At 42.4% G+C, this 16,148-nt stretch overlaps 1 protein-coding gene across 1 annotated transcript; it reads left to right on the top strand.

Moving 5' to 3' along the window:
• Positions 1 to 13,673: 13,673 nt before the first annotated feature.
• On the top strand, positions 13,674 to 15,798 carry CST11 (cystatin 11). Its single transcript, XM_026487489.2, has 3 exons — positions 13,674 to 13,898; positions 14,513 to 14,617; positions 15,715 to 15,798. Exons 1-3 carry the CDS (start codon positions 13,674 to 13,676, stop codon positions 15,796 to 15,798), a joined length of 414 nt encoding a protein of 137 aa, XP_026343274.2.
• Positions 15,799 to 16,148: the final 350 nt, after the last annotated feature.

Below are 16,148 nucleotides of genomic sequence, written 5' to 3'. Positions count from 1 at the left end.
AACTTCTTTTTAAAAACTTGGCAGTTTTCCTTCTGTTTCTATTTTTTGAAACAGCTTCAGGAGAATAGGTATTATTTTTTCTTTGAATGTTTGGTAGAATTCCCCAGGGAATCCATCAGGCCCTGGAGTCTTGTTTTTTGGGAGGTTTTTGATCACTGCTTCAATCTCTTCATAATTAATTGGTCTGTTTAAAAAATCAGTTTCCTCCTATTTCAGTCTTGGTAGTTTATAGGTTTCCAGAAAGGCATCCATTTCTTCCAGATTGTTTAATTTATTGGCATAAAACTGTTGATAAAAGTTTCAAATGATTCTTCCTATTTCATTGGTGTTGGTTGTGACCTCTCCCTTTTCATTCATAATTTTATTAATTTGGGTTCTTTCTCTATTCTTTTGAATAATTCTGGCCAATGGCTTATCGATCTTATTTATTCTTTCAAAGAACCAGCTTCTAGTTCTGTTGATCTGCTCTACTGTGCTCCTGGTTTCTAACTCCCTGATCTCTGCTCTAATCTTGATCAACTGCTTTCTCGTGTGTGGGTTAGGCCTGTTCTTCTGTTACTGTTCTAGCTTCTTGAGCTGAGAATATAAAAACTGCACTCTCTTCGCAGATGACATGATACTCTATATGGAAAACCCAAAAGACTCCACCCCCAAACTACTAGATGTTACAGAGCAATTCAGTAATGTGGCGGGATACAAAATCAATGCTCAGAAATCAGTTGTACTTCTATACACGAACAACGAGACTGAAGAAAGAGAAATTAGGAAATCCATTCCATTTACAATAGCACCAAAAATCATATGATATCTCAGAATTAACTTAGCTGGAGACGTAAAGGATCTATATTCTAGAAACTACAAATCACTCTTCAAAGACATTGAAGAAGACACAAAAAGATGGAAAAATATTCCATGCTCATGGATCGGAAGAATTAACATAGTTAAAATGTCTATGCTACCCAGAGCAATCTATACTTTCAATGCCATCCCAATCAAAATGCCAATGACATTTTTCAAAGAGCTGGAACAAAGAGCCCTTAAATTTGTGTGGAACCAGAAAAGGCCCTGAATCGCAAAGGAATTGTTGAAAAGGAAAAACAAAGCTGGGGGCATCATGTTGCCTGTTTCAAGCTATACTAGAAAGCTGTGATCACAAACACAGCATGGTACTGGCACAAAAACAGACACATAGACCAATGGAACAGAATAGAGAACCCAGAAATGGACCCTCGGCTCTTTGGGCAACTAATCTTTGACAAAGCAGGAAAAAAATCCAGTGGAAGAAAGACAGTCTCTTTAATAAATGTTGCTAGAAAAATTGGACAGCTACATGCAAAAGAATGAAACTTGACCACTCTCTCACACCGTACACAAAGATAAACTCCAAATGGATGAAGGACCTCGATGTGAGACACGAATCCATCAAATTCCTAGAGGACAGCATAGGCAGCAACCTCTCAGACATCGGCCACAGCAACTTTTTTCATGACACATCTCCAAAGGCAAGAGAAACAAAAGATAAAATGAACTTGTGGGACTTCATCAAGATAAAAAGCTTCTGCACAGCCAAGGAAACAGTCAAAAAAACTAAGAGGCAGCCCACAGAATGGGAGAAGATATTTGCAAATGAGACTATAGATAAAAGACTGGTATCCAAGATCTACAAAGAACTTCTCAAACTCAATACACAAGAAACAAATAAGCAAATCAAAAAATGGGCAGAAGATATGAACAGACACTTTTCCAATGAAGACATACAAATGGCTAACAGACACATGAAAAAATGTTCAAAATCATTAGCCATCAGGGAAATTCAAATCAAAACCACACTGAGATATCACCTTACGCCAGTTAGAATGGCAAAAATAGACAAGGCAGGAAACAACAATTGTTGGAGAGGATGTGGAGAAAGGGGATCCCTCCTACGTTGTTGGTGGGAATGCAAGTATGTACAGCCACTCTGGAAAACAGTGTGGAGGTCCCTTAAAAAGTTAAAAATTGAGCTACCCTATGACCCAGCCATTGCACTACTGGGTGTTTACCCCAGAGATACAGACGTAGTGAAGAGAAGGGCCATATGCACCCCAATGTTCATAGCAGCAATGTCCACAATAGCGAAATCGTGGAAGGAGCCGAGATGCCCTTCAACAGAAGACTGGATTAAGAAGTTGTGGTCCATATATACAATGGAATATTACTCAGCTATCAGAAAGAACGAGTTCTCAACATTTGCTACAACATGGATGGCACTGGAGCAGATAATGCTAAGTGAAATAAGTCAAGCAGAGAAAGACAACTATCATATGATTTCTCTCATCTATGGAACATAAGAACTAGGATGATCGGTAGGGGAAGAAAGGGATAAAGAAAGGGGGGGTAATCAGAAGGGGGAATGAAACATGAGAGACTATGGACTATGAGAAACAAACTGAGGGCTTCAGAGGGGAGGGGGTGGGGGAATGGGATAGGCTGGTGATGGGTAGTAAGGAGGGCACGTATTGCATGGTGCACTGGGTATTATACGCGAGTAATGAATCATGGAACATTACATCGAAAACTAGGGATGTACTGTTTGGTGACTAACATAAAAATAAAATAAAAAAATATTATTATTTAAAAAAAAGCTTGTCAGGACACGGACACAGCAGTTCCCTCAGCACACAAAGATAGATGAGAGAGGTAGGGAGATGAGCCAGTAGGACAGGACATTGTCCAGCACTGGGGGACACACACTGCAGTGATGGGTGTGTCCCTGTGGAGTACTGTGATCCATCTGTCCTGATTCAGCCCTAGGAAAATACTTCTGTTTTTTCCTCGGTTGCTTCTGACAAAGGATCACACATTATTACAGCCATAGGTGTCTTAAACACAGACCAAGGCCACCTCTATGAAGATGAGAAAGCAGAGAGGTTGAGCAGCTGAGCTGAGGCTCCTAATGGCAATTCCTCTACCTGCTATTTCTGGCTTAAACAAATCCCTCAGGGCCATCAGAAGGGAGACTCAAGCAGGCTTCAGGCTGTGCTTTCTCAGGCAAGTGAAGTGTCCGCAGTCTGTCACACCTGCCCATGGGACAGCTGCATAGCAGGTTCTGTTAGTGCCAGGAAGCACACGGAGAGAGGCAGGGAAGGAAGCCAGTTCTAAGGCTGCTAGTGAGTAGGTGACTGCTGTGGGCAACTGGGGCTCTGTACCGTGGGTGATGTCTGAGAGACAATACCGAGCATATGCCTCAGAAGTGGCCCATCTGAGGGGCAAACAATCTAGAATATTGAGTCCCCAGCTCCTGTCTTGACATGTATAGCAGCTGCTCCAAAGTGCATACATCTGCCACTTTTGGTCTACTCCACGATGGGCAAATGCGCCCTGTGCCAGAGAAAGCTTCAGCCGAAGCCATGGAGCGTGCACCAAGTCCTCCTCTAAATGAGAAGTGTGAATGAAAAAAGATTGAGTCTGGTCTATTCCCCTGGAAAACAAGCCCAGAATCTTCCCTGCTCTGTTCCCCCAGGGATCGACCCTGTCCTATGGCTGGCCATGCACTGGAGCAGGCTGGCTGCATCAACCCAGCCCCATATCCTTCACCCATCCAGTGCAAAGGGAGACTGAGGCCTTTCTGGAAGTTCCTGTGAAAGAGGGAAATGGCTCCATGTTCTAGGAAGGCCAGCACACAGCTGATGCTCCGCCATTGGCTGGAGTTGGGGAAGGTGTGCCTGTCCCTGCCTGTGTATAGATAGGGCCATGGCCTGCACTGATCAGCCTGATTCCATAGGAGACCATCCCTGATAGGGGTGGGCTCAGTTCTTCCTACAAACATGGCTAGAGACAAGGGAAGAATTGGGTCCCCAAGGGAAGCCAGAATTCTGGGAGTTTTTGTTGTTTTTGTTTTTGTTGTTGTTGTTGTTTTCCAAAGGCCTTCCCAAAGGGAAAGGAAAAGAAGGGTCCTCTATGCTCTCTTCAAGGTAGTCAATTACCAGAAGAAGGGACAAGCCTGAAGTCCTAGGACAGATGTTCCTTGGATATAGAGTGTTTAGTGGAAAAGTGGCTTTTAAAATATTGAGAGGAGAATGTTCTGGCTCCAGGTAAGACAGGGTCAACACATGACACCCTGACTTTACCAAAGAATCAATTCTAAAACCTGGACAGAATGCATGGAACAGCCACCCAGAGACTCTGAACCATAAGTAGTAGCAGAAAGACAAAAGAATTTGAAATACCAAAGAACAGGGAAGGTTTATCATTGCTTTTCCTCTGGTGTCCCCCAGCCTGGGTCTCAAGAAGCCAGGAACTCAGAAGAGGGCACCTGGGCATGAAGAGAGAGCTCTGGGAAGTCCTGCTCAAGGAGCAGGCAAGGAACTCATGAGACAGACAGTGGGAATTGTCTCCGAGTTTTCTAGTCTCTGCTCTCTGATGCCCTGGCCCCTGGGGCATTCCTGTGGTGGAAGCAGAGAAAACAACAGCAGTGGCAGGGGATCCTAGAGATACATAAAATGCTTCAGAAGAGGGGCCTCCTCTGATCAGAGCAGCTGTGGGTCCAAGAAAGTTGGACAAATCCCTGTTGCTTTTTTCCTTTTTTCTGTCCTGCTATGTGACCCCAGAACTGGGTGTAGACATGGGCCTGCATGGTGAAGTAGGGTAGGGTAGGTCCAGGGAACCAGACAGTACTGGAGAAATAGTGGGGAGTGAGGATCTCAGAAGCAGGAACCCTGAATTGCACCAAGTGGGTTTAATCCTTAACAGCACAGCAATGACTTGTAGAACTGAATGAAGGGATAGAGTATCACCCAGCCAGAATGGACACTGGAAGACCCACACTCAACACACATCCAAACAGCACTGCAGAGGCTTGCTTTGACACAGAACTGACTGAGACCACAACCCACAGGAGGCCAGTCAGAATTTGCAGCCTGGACCCAACAGGGTTAATTGCCTGCTTGGGGAAGAAAAAAAAAAACAACATTCCCCATAGGATTTATTTACTTTTTATAATAATATTTTTTTATTTTGTTATGTTAGTCACCATGCAGTACATCCCTGGTTTTTGATGTGAAGTTCAATGATTCATTAGTTGCGTATAACACCCAGTGCACCATGCAATACGTGCCCTCCTTACTACCCATCACCGGTCTATCCCATTCCCCCACCCCCTCCCCTCTGAAGCCCTCAGTTTGTTTCTCAGAGTCCATAGTCTCTCATGCTTCATTCCCCATTCTGATTACCCCCCCTTTCTTTATCCCTTTCTTCTCCTACCGATCTTCATAGTTCTTATGTTCCATAAATGAGAGAAATCATATGATAGTTGTCTTTCTCTGCTTGACTTATTTCACTTAGCATTATCTCCTCCAGTGCCGTCCATGTTGCAGCAAATGTTGAGAAATCATTCTTTTTGATAGCTGAGTAATAGTCCATTGTATATATGGACCACATCTTCTTAATCCAGTCACTTGTGGAAGGGCATGTCAGCTCCTTCCACGATTTAGCTATTGTGGACTAACCCTAACCCTAACCCCATATGATTTAAACAAGAGACAGAGTCTCACAGCATAACTTTCAAAATGCCCAGGATATAATCCAAAACTACTCAGCATATGAATAACCAAGAAAATTTCAGTTCTCATGGGGAAAAAAAAAACAATTAACAGACTCAAAAATTAGAATTAAAAATACAAGAAATAACAGGTGTTGGTAAGGATATGGAGAAAAAAGAAACCTTGTGCACTGTTGGTGGGAATGTAAATAGATGCACCCACACTGGATATAGTATGGATGTTCTTCAAAAAATTAAATATAGGAATACCATATGATCCTGTAATTCCACTACTGGGTATTTATCCAAAGAAAGCAAAAACACCAAATTCAAAAAAATATATGCACCCCTCTGTTTATTGTAGCCTTTTTCACAGTAGCCAACATAAGGAAGCAACCCAAGTGTCATTAAAAGATGAATGGATAAAGAAGATGTAATATATATAAAATGGAATATTGCCCAGCCATAAAAAAAGAATGGGATCTTGCCATTTACAACAACGCAGATAGACCTGGGGGGTATTATGGTAAGTGAAATAAGTCAGAGAAAGACGAATATTATATGATTTCACTTATATGTAGAATCTGAAAAACAAAACAAACAAAGAAACAAAAAGCAGAAACAGAGCCATAAATAGAGAGAACAAACTGGCAGTTGCCATGGTGGGGAGGATAGGGGGATGGGTGAAATGGCTGATGGGGGAGTGGGAGGTGCAGGCTTCCAGTTATGGAAGTATAAGTCATGGGGATGAAAGGCGCAGCGTAGGGAATCTATGGTATTTTAATAACATTGTACGGTGATAGATGGTAGCTACACTGGTGGTGAGCACAGTGTAACATGTAAACTTATTGAATCACTCTTTGTACACCTGAAATTAATGTAACATTGTGCGGCAACTACACTTCAATTAAAAAACAAGACACCAATGCTGAAAGAATGCAATATCAAGGAGTTTAAAGCAACTATTACAGAACATTCCAGGAAGTAAAGGTAAGCACTTTTGAAATGAATAGAAAGGTAGGAAATATTAGCAAAATCAGAAAATTAGAAAAGAAGTAGCAAACAAAAACAAATACTAAAATAGTAGGTTAAATTCAAACATACCGATAATTACATGAAATGTAAGTGATCTAAATTAAAAGAGATTGTCAAAATGAATAAAAGTATGACCTAACTATATGCTCTCCTTACTCACATATAGCATGATTATACGTACGCCTAGAAACATTGTATGATTACATGCATCATGTTGTGAAAATCCCACGGAACCTATCCCAAAATCCTATAGAGCTAGAGTATGGTTCTTGCAAAGTGGTAGATAAATACATAGAACAGAATAGTCAACAAATATAACCATTGAGGGGCACCTGGCTGCCTCCGTCAGAAGAGCATGCAACTCTTGACCTCGGGGTCATGAGTTCAAGCCCCGTGTTGGATGTAGAGAGCCCAAAAAATAAAAATAAACTTAAAAAAGAAATTAAAAAAAAAAAAGAAATATAACCATTGAGAGCCTACTCGCTTTTTACATTGATGTAAGAGGCAATTCAAGGTAGAAAATCACTCTTTTCAACAAAGGGTGTTGGAATAATTGAGCTCCCTTGGGCAATAAATGAACCTCAAACTCAAGGAGTAAATATGGGGGAAGGAAGAAATAAAATCATCCTACCATGCTCATCTTGGGGGGAACAGAAGAGCAGTTTTAAAAAAAATAGGTCTAAAGAGTTCATCTTTTAGGAGAGAAGTAGTGAACAGATAATAGTCTTGAACAGCAGGTATGATTATCATTTTAAGAATAGGAAAGTATAGGGGCACCTGGGTGGCTCAGTCGTTAAGCGCCTGCCTTCGGCTCAGGGCGTGATCCCAGGGTCCTGGGATGGAGCCCCATATCAGGCTCCTCTGCTGGGAGCCTGCTTCTTCCTCTCCCACTCCCCCTGCTGTGTTCCCTCTCTCACTGGCTGTCTCTCTGTCAAATAAATAAATAAAATCTTAAAAAAAAAAGAATAGGAAAGTATAGTTTTATTTGGGATTAATACTCTGTGCTAGATTGACGAAATGGTTACAGTCCTTTAAGCCTCGCTATATCCATGCCTTTTGCAAAGGCGACTTTACAGTTCTTCCCACTTAGAGGTGGGGTCTATTATCCTATTCCATGGAATGTGACCGAAGTGTCCGTGAACCAATTCCAAGCCTAAGTCCTAAGGATCTAGAGCACATCCTCTCTTTCTCTTGGAAGCCTGTCACCACTGTGGGACATGCCTACGTTACCCTGCTGAAGCATGAAAGGCCATGTATAACAGAACCAAGTGAACCCAGCTGAGGCCCCCGACACATGAAAGAAAGCAGCCAAGATCAGCAGAGCAAAGATTATGTGTAAAAGGTTGGAGACTGGGTGGCTCAGTCAGCTGGGTGTCTGCCTTCAGCTCGGTCCTGATCTCAGTGTCCTGGGATCGAGCCTCAAGTCAGGCTCCCTGGTCAGCATCAAATGTGCTTCTCCCTATCCTTCTGTGATCTCTCTCACTCTCTCAAATTAATTAATTAATTAAAAAAAAAGGTTGGAAGAACTGAGAACACAAAATAAATCAAAAGAAAATGTCAGCACACTTAAAGTAATATGCATAAATTAACTCTGCACAAACTGCATTGAAGCTGAAAGAATGTGGACAAAGCAGCTGACACTCCTTTGGAAGATGAGAAGCCATGGAACTTTCACGATAGCCTTGTACCAACTGTAGAAGGATTTACTGTGACTTTTTGTTTTTCAGACTGTTGCTGAGTTATGATTAACATCTATTTAAATAGAAAATATGCATATTATTTGTATCTACATAAATAAATGGATAATATATCTTCAGTTTTATCTATAATTTATAGATGATGTATTATAGACTTATTTATGATCTATATATAAACTTAAAAATAATTCCATACGGTATAAAATGGAGTGCATGCATGGCCTATACTGAAAACAGGAAATACACATCAGTTCATTAAACTTTTATTTCAGTTACTTATATGGTTTTATATACGTAGGTATGTGCTGGACCATAATATACACTATATTTCTTCCTGTGGAATGATCCAACATGTCTATACCCCAGTACATTAAGCAACAAAAGTGCCTGTGCAGCCAGCTGAAAAGGCCAGTACAAGAACAACCATTCTATTTCCGTTCTGTACAGACACCATCTTAACTCCTCAAGACCAGGCTACAATCACTCTTTGTTGCCTTGTCTTTTCAGATTTGCTGTCAGACAATGATCCTTATTTAAAAGGACTTCCTCCATTTGCTATGATTACTTATAAGGCTGAGAATTCTGGGGGCAGCATCCTAGATATTTAAACCTCTGCCAAAAGTTTAGAAGTTGTTTACACCTCTTTGTGAGGTTTTTAGAAAAGACTCCTTTAGAAGGGATGGCTTCTCACAAATATTATCCCAAACTCCCCCAACCCATGACTTGAAAGGGCCAATCAAGAAATTCCAGTTAATGAATATACCAATAACCAAACTTAAGCTGGAGTTTTTTGTGCCTTAACTGGTTTCATTTTTGTTTGCAGTAGACAGCATTTCCCATGGGTGTATGAATGTTTAAATAGCTGGGGTCAATGCTTATAGGGACATTTAATATCAGCGTCCATAACAAATCAGAAGCTTCCCATTTGCCCTGCCATTGAGTCTCCATAGCCACCTTCAACAAAAACTTCCAGGAGGCATACATGACTCCAGATTTGCCTCCATAGGGAGAATCTTTCTCGTATGCCAATCAACACATGACCAGAAATCTCTCCCTAATATTAGGAGAGCTGGCCAATCCCACAGCCAAAGCAATAGCAGCCCAGTGATGAGCACTTGACTCGTTGGCTACAGTAGTTATGGACAATCACATGGCCCTTGATTATCTACTTACTGAACAAGGAGGCATTTATGCAGTAGTGAATTCCATCCTTTGTACATGGATAAACGCCTCTAGAGAAGTAGAAATTCAGTTATACAAGATCAGAGAACAAGCACCCAGGTCATGACAAATTTCTCCTCACACTCCATTGTCTTTTGATCTATTTAACTGGCTCAAACCTTCAGGTTTGAGCTCCTGGCTTAGAATCATCATACAAACTGGATTTATCATATTACTTCTAATTTTGCTTTACATAATTATTCTTGAAATTCTTCGTACCTGTTGCCTGTCAAATGTCTGCAGAAGTGATACACCAAAGAGGGCGAGGTTGTTTCAATGCTTGGAGATGATCTCCAATGCCTACCACCTTGATAAGATACAGACTGTAGGTGGAAAAGGCCTGAGAGTCCTCCCTCCTACCCTTCCTTGTTGCTCACATGTGGCCTGAGTAGTTTTCAATTAGTGTACTTTCCCTCCAACATGGGACATGACAGCCAGGACAGGGCCTTCCTGTCCACAAGGGACAAAAGCACTAAAAGGGGAAAATCCTGACTTGTGATCAGTGATGCTCTCTAGAGAAGATCTTTTTTTTTTAATAATAATATTTTTTATAATATTATGTTAGTCACCATACAGTACATACAATCATATGATAATTTGTTCAAAATAACCGTCCCTGATTTCCACTTAAAACCTAATAAAAGCTGACCTTTTTTGTCTCTTAGGACTTTCTTATGGTTCACCATAGTGTATATGTCTTGAATTATGACTCCTCTGCTATCCCCAAATAAACTCACTTTGCCAGTAAGATAACTGGCAATTTTATTTTTAAGGTTGACATGGCCAGAGAACTTACAAAATCATTAGAGTTGGAGCGTGTGTGAGTTTTAGAAACAAATCTTCCTCAACGTGTCCATCGATCTGAGGTGACAGTGTGGTGGTCAGATAACATCTTCTAACAGAGCACATCCAAGCCTGTGGCAGGAGGCACATTAAGCAAATCCATGTAAACCTGAAACTAAGTGTCCTGTTCAAGGTTGAGCGGAAGACTTTCTGACAGCAGGCAGTGATCCTCCCTCCACTTTTAATCTTAGCCTCCAAACCAACTGCCAGTGGGATGTGGAAAGCCGGCTGCCAGGAAGAATGTTTTTTTGTTTGTTTGTTTGTTTGTTTGTTTTTTAATAAGATAAATGTGCTAGAGAAGTATACCCATAAATGCATTGTCTCATGGCAATAAACTCATTGCTCCATGTTACCCATAAATGATCCATGGCAGGAGGTGGACTGGAAATAATGAATGAGGACTGGATTGGCTTTGGTGGCTGCCTTTGAGACTTCCAAGGGACAGTATCTGGTACTCCCACAAGTGCAGTGTGAAGGGAGTAAAAACCCTGGTCCTGGGTTTGAGGAGTTTCAGTATACAGTGGGACTGTCAAAGAAATTTGCAGCAACCAGGTAGAAATATAGGATCTGCTAAGTGAAATAAGTCAAGCAGAGAAAGACAATTATCATATGATTTCTCTCATCTATGGAACATAAGAACTAGGAAGATTGGTAGGGGAAGAAAGGGATAAAGAAAGGGGGGTAATCAGAAGGGGGAATGAAGCATGAGAGACGATGGACTATGAGAAACAAACTGAGGGCTTCAGAGGGGAGGAGGGTGGGGGAATGGGATAGACTGGTGATGGGTAGTAAGGAGGGCACGTATTGCATGGTGCACTGGGTGTTATATGCAACTAATGAATTATCGAACTTTACATCGGAAACCGGGGATGTACTGTATGGTGACTAACATAATATAATAAAAAAAACATTAAAATAAAAAAAAATTAAAAAAAGAAATATAAGATCAGATCTCAAAATAAGGACCTGGCATGAAGGCAGATGTATTAGGGTCCCCTCTATGGAAGCATTGAATGTGGCCAAATTCTTAGTACCTTTGAGTGTGGAAAAGGGGTTCTTCATTCAGAGCCCATGACTGTGGGTATAATTTGGGGATCTATAACCCCTCTAAAGTTATATGCAATATTTTATGTAGATGTTACTGAATGCTCAAATGGACTTTTTAATTGAAACGGATTTCAAAATGAGGTGCCAAGGAAGAATGTGAAATTTCTCACAGTAGGCGAAGACCCACAGATATTGAGGAGACAAAACAGTCAGAAGTTGGAGAGCAGAGGGAAAGTTTTAAGCAAGGGGGGCTCCTATATGAACCTCACCAAAGCTACAAGCTGAGACTGACTCAATGCTTTCCAGCTGGGAACCCAAGAAGGGGCTGGGCTGGAACTGGTCTGAGCAGAGAGAGCTGAAGTGGGAAGGCCCACCACACACCTTAGCCAAGAGAAATCAGGGGATTCCCACTGGGCAAGCAACCAGCTAGAAGACAGAGCATTATGCTGCTATGACAGTCAGAATAATGTCTCCCAAAATGTCCCTGTCCAACCCTTGGAATCTGAATAGGCTGCCTCCACAAAGCAAAGGGGATTTGCAGGTGTGATTAAGTTAAGGCCCTTGAGGTAGAGAAATCATCCTCAATTATCTGGGTGGGCTGAACATAATCACAAGGGTGCTTGTGAGAGGGAGGTAGAGAGTCAGAGAAGGACAGGTGGCAGAAGAATCAGAGGTCAGATGAGATATTTGAAGATTCTGCACTGCTGGCTTTGAAGATGGGAAAGGGGCTACAGGCTAAGGCATGAAGGTGGCCTCTACAAGCTGGAAAAGGAGAGAAATGAGTTCTTCTCCAGAGCCTCCAGAAGGAATGCAACCCTGCCAACACCTTAATTTTAGGATTTGTAATCTCCAGAACTGTGAGATAATAAATGTATGTTGTTTTAAGCCAGTGTTGATGGTAACTCAAAAGCAGCCCTAGCAAACTAACACAACTTCTAAGAGAGCTGTGGAGGAGAGGTTACTAGCAGTGGAGGCTGGGGCAGAGCCAGGAAGGGACTCACAGAACAGTATACTGCACAATTCCTGACAAGTCCAGGAGCACTGCAGCTGGAGCCAAGTAGGGACTTCTCAGTACCGCCACCCCTTCTTCTTCTCCTGGTCCCCATACCAGAAGGGTCCTGAGGTAAGATGGTAAGATGGGGCAAATAGAACAGATGGGGAAAACGAAAAAGGAGCTATCACTCCTCCCCATAGGCAGGCCTCCAGGAGGGAGAAGTACAGCTTTACAACACATTCCAAGTTCTGACCATCTGGAGAGACTGGTTCTTGATTACTGGATTGAGACCATATGTATTGTCTGAGAGTGGCTTGAAAGGTTACAGGAGACAAATAGCACAGTTGAGTCCATTCAGCAGGACAGTGGAAAGTGAATATAAAGTCGTGTCGTGACTTCAACCATACATGGAGTCTGCTGCCCATATGGGGTACATCCTCTGTTTTCTGGGGAGCATTGGCTTCTCCAAGGGGGGCCATGCATCTCCCAAATTTAAGAATTATTAACACAAGGGTAGTCTGGGTGGATTAGTAGGTTAAGCATCTGACTTTGGCTCAGGTCATGATCTCAGGGTCCTGGAATGGAGCCCCGCCCACATCAGGTTCCCTGCTTAGCGGGGAGTCTGCTTGTCCCTCTGCCCCTCCCCTCACTCGTGTTCTCCTTCTCTCTCTCTCTCTCTCAAAAATAAATAAATAAAATCTTTTTTAAAAAGAAAAGAAGTATTAACACACAGGAAGAGACCAAGGTTTGGGCCTGAGGGAAAAGTGATATCCTGGCCAGGCAGGGAAGAGGGAAAGGGTGATAAGAAGAGTCCACGGGAAAGTCAAAGGACAGGGAGGATGTGGTATTCACTTGGCTGACCTGTTTGTGCTCCACTGCCCTGTGATCCAGCATCCCCCATGTCTCCATTGCTTCCTGTCACTCCAGACCACCCACAGTGCTGGCTGAAGTGGGTTCAGTAGATAGAAGCCCCTGGCCTGGCTTCGACCCAGATAATGCTGGGGCAGCAGGAGGGTGTGTGTTGCTAAGACAGAAGCCCCCCAAAAGAGAAGAGATGAGTATTTGCATAAGTGTATGTGTGTGAGAGATGAACATATGCAAAAAGAAGAAGAGGAAGTGGACTGAACTTGCCAACCATGGCAGAGTGTTCCTGCTCAACCACCAGGTCCAGCTACAGATGGAGAGGGAGGAAGAGGAGGGCAGTGGGTGTCCACCACTGACCATTTAAATCTGGCCAGGCAAGGAAGGTCAGTGGGATCCTGCTGGGCCCTGGAGGGTAAGGAGTGGGGTCTTCCTATTCCTCCCCAGCTGAGGGACAATGGCCAGACTCTGGCAGGCCCCACAACTCCTGCTGGCCATCCTGGTGGCCCTGATGGTCCTCACTTACCAAGAAAGAAGGAAAACCTTTCTGAGTGTCAAAGAAGTTCCTGCATCAGAGCCCTTTGTGACAGCCACCATGGAGTATGTGACCGATGACTTCAACAAGAAGAGTGATGACAAATACAATTTCCGGATTGTGCGCATCCTGAGGGTCCAGAAGCAGGTCAGTGCAGGCCCCTCTCCTAGCCATGCCTCTCCAAAGGGGACAGTCCAAAGGGGATGCCCATACAAGTGAAATTCAGCCTCATTTAGTTTCAAGTGAGAATTTTAAGAGAAACATAAATTCACTGGCATGGATGAAGTTACCTAAATGATACCTAAGACCAGGGGTCAACAGATTATACCCCAGGAGACAAATATGCCTGCTGCCTATTTTTGTAAAGAGTTTAATTGCTGCCCAGCCATGCCATGCATGTACACATCATCCAAGGCTGCTTTTGAGCTATGACAGCAGAGTTGAGTACTTGCAACTGAGAATGCATGGACTGCAAAGCCTAAAAGATTGACTATCAGGCTCTTTACAGACAGTTTACAGATCCTTGCCCAAAACAATTAGTATCATTTGAGTTGTCCAAGGGGTGTCTTTGCCCAGTGACTGGCTTCTGGAGATTCTCCTTGAATGGCAAAAGGATAGAAGTCAGATAGAAAGGTTAGAAGCCCACCAATTTGTACAGGAAAGAGTCCTTGATCTTGGGCACCATGAAAAGGATTTCTTGACACCAGAAGCTACAGAGAAAGGAGAAATCCTTTTATCTCCTTGCCACTTGCTCCCCACAGATTACTGACCATATGGAGTATCGTGTGAACATGGAAATGCGGCGGACCACCTGTCAAAAGCTTGAGACTACTAACTGCTCCTTTCAGGAAGGGGAGCTTTACAAGGTATGGGGTGAATATACATTAATTCAGAAAGAACTCACTGGGGTTTTCGGTGGTTTTAGGATGAGGTAGGGTAGAGTTACTGGGGGTATATTCAAGCCTGCTTGAAGAGAATGCATAGATAACACCAGCTTGCTCAAAGAGGAAACATGAAGGTAAAAGTGACCAAGATCCTGCCTGGCAGGTGTTGTTCCTTTGTTGTTGAAAGAATTATGGGAGGTAAAAGAGGTCCAGACAGGGCAAGCCAAGGTGGCTGAATAATTGAATATAACAATAGAGTAAAATTAGAGGATCTTCTTGATGTTAGTGATTGAACTGATGAAATTGGTGTTCTGATTTCTATTTTAGGAGAAATGTAAGTGTTTAAGCCTCCCACCCCTCAACCCTGGGCTTTCAAATGAAGAGCAAGAAAACAAAAGCAAACTAAGAAATTATGTTTATTAATTTTTCATTATGGGACAAGAGTGAAGTGAGAAAGAAAAGCAAAATCTTGAGGGAGAATGGGGACAAAGGAAGGAGGGAGAGGGTGTGATGGATCAGTGGATGAACAGACAAAAGTGTAGGGAAGGAAGGATGGATGGTGATGGGTGAGTCCAAGTGGATGGATGACGATGGATGGATGGATGGATGGATGGATGGATGGATGGATGGATAATGGGTGGATGGACAATGGATGGATGATGGGTGATGAATGGATGGATGATGAATGAATGGATGGTTGGATGGATTGATAGATGGATGGATGGATGGATGGATGGATGGATGCCAGCAGAGGCCATGTAAGGGAACGTGTGAAGTTAATGATGCATGAGTAAAAATAAAGAGGAAAAAAGAATCACTAATTCCTATTGTGAGTATGGCAGGATGCATCCTATTTCTAGTCTCCAATTATCACCATAAACAGAAGGACATTTGAGGGGATGATCTCAGTAATACCATCAAGTGATTGAAATAAAAATAAACATCAAATTATATTTGGATTGGAGGCATGGTGAGGTGGTGTCATTTTCCCCAACTACACGTGTTATGTCCTCTTCTTGCTCCTTTAAAATTTTCACTTTGCATGTCGACCTTTTTAAAATATTGTTTTTGTTTTTTAGCAAATTGTGTGCTTCTACTCAGTGTTTGTTCTTCCCTGGTTTGAAAAGTACAAAATTCTGAACAAAAACTGCACCGATGGCTAGGTGTCCTGGAGAACGCACCTGCAATCACTATACATGAAAGAATCGTGCAATAAGCAGTAATTCTCAATATAGAAAATAAATGTTTGTCAAACTATTATCTTAATGCTCTTATCTTAACACTCTTAATGTTTATGATTCCGCTTTTTGCCAAATTCTTCAGTTCATAATAATATAATCTGAAAGTACTCTGGACTAGGGCAGTTTGGGGATTCTAATGAGGCAATGTGGATAATTCCTGACCTTATAGCCTATACCTGCATGATAGCAGAACTTAAACCCCAGCCTCATTTAAAGTAGGAATCTTCAGACTGTAGAGTAAGTAGAAGATGAGGAGGAGGAGGAGGGAAAAG

Source organism: Ursus arctos, unplaced genomic scaffold (genome assembly GCF_023065955.2).
Source record: "Ursus arctos isolate Adak ecotype North America unplaced genomic scaffold, UrsArc2.0 scaffold_16, whole genome shotgun sequence".
In the NCBI taxonomy this organism is placed as follows: Eukaryota; Metazoa; Chordata; class Mammalia; order Carnivora; family Ursidae; genus Ursus; species Ursus arctos.
The sequence above is the reverse complement of the archived record's forward strand: the minus strand, read 5'-3'. Positions and strand labels throughout refer to the sequence as shown.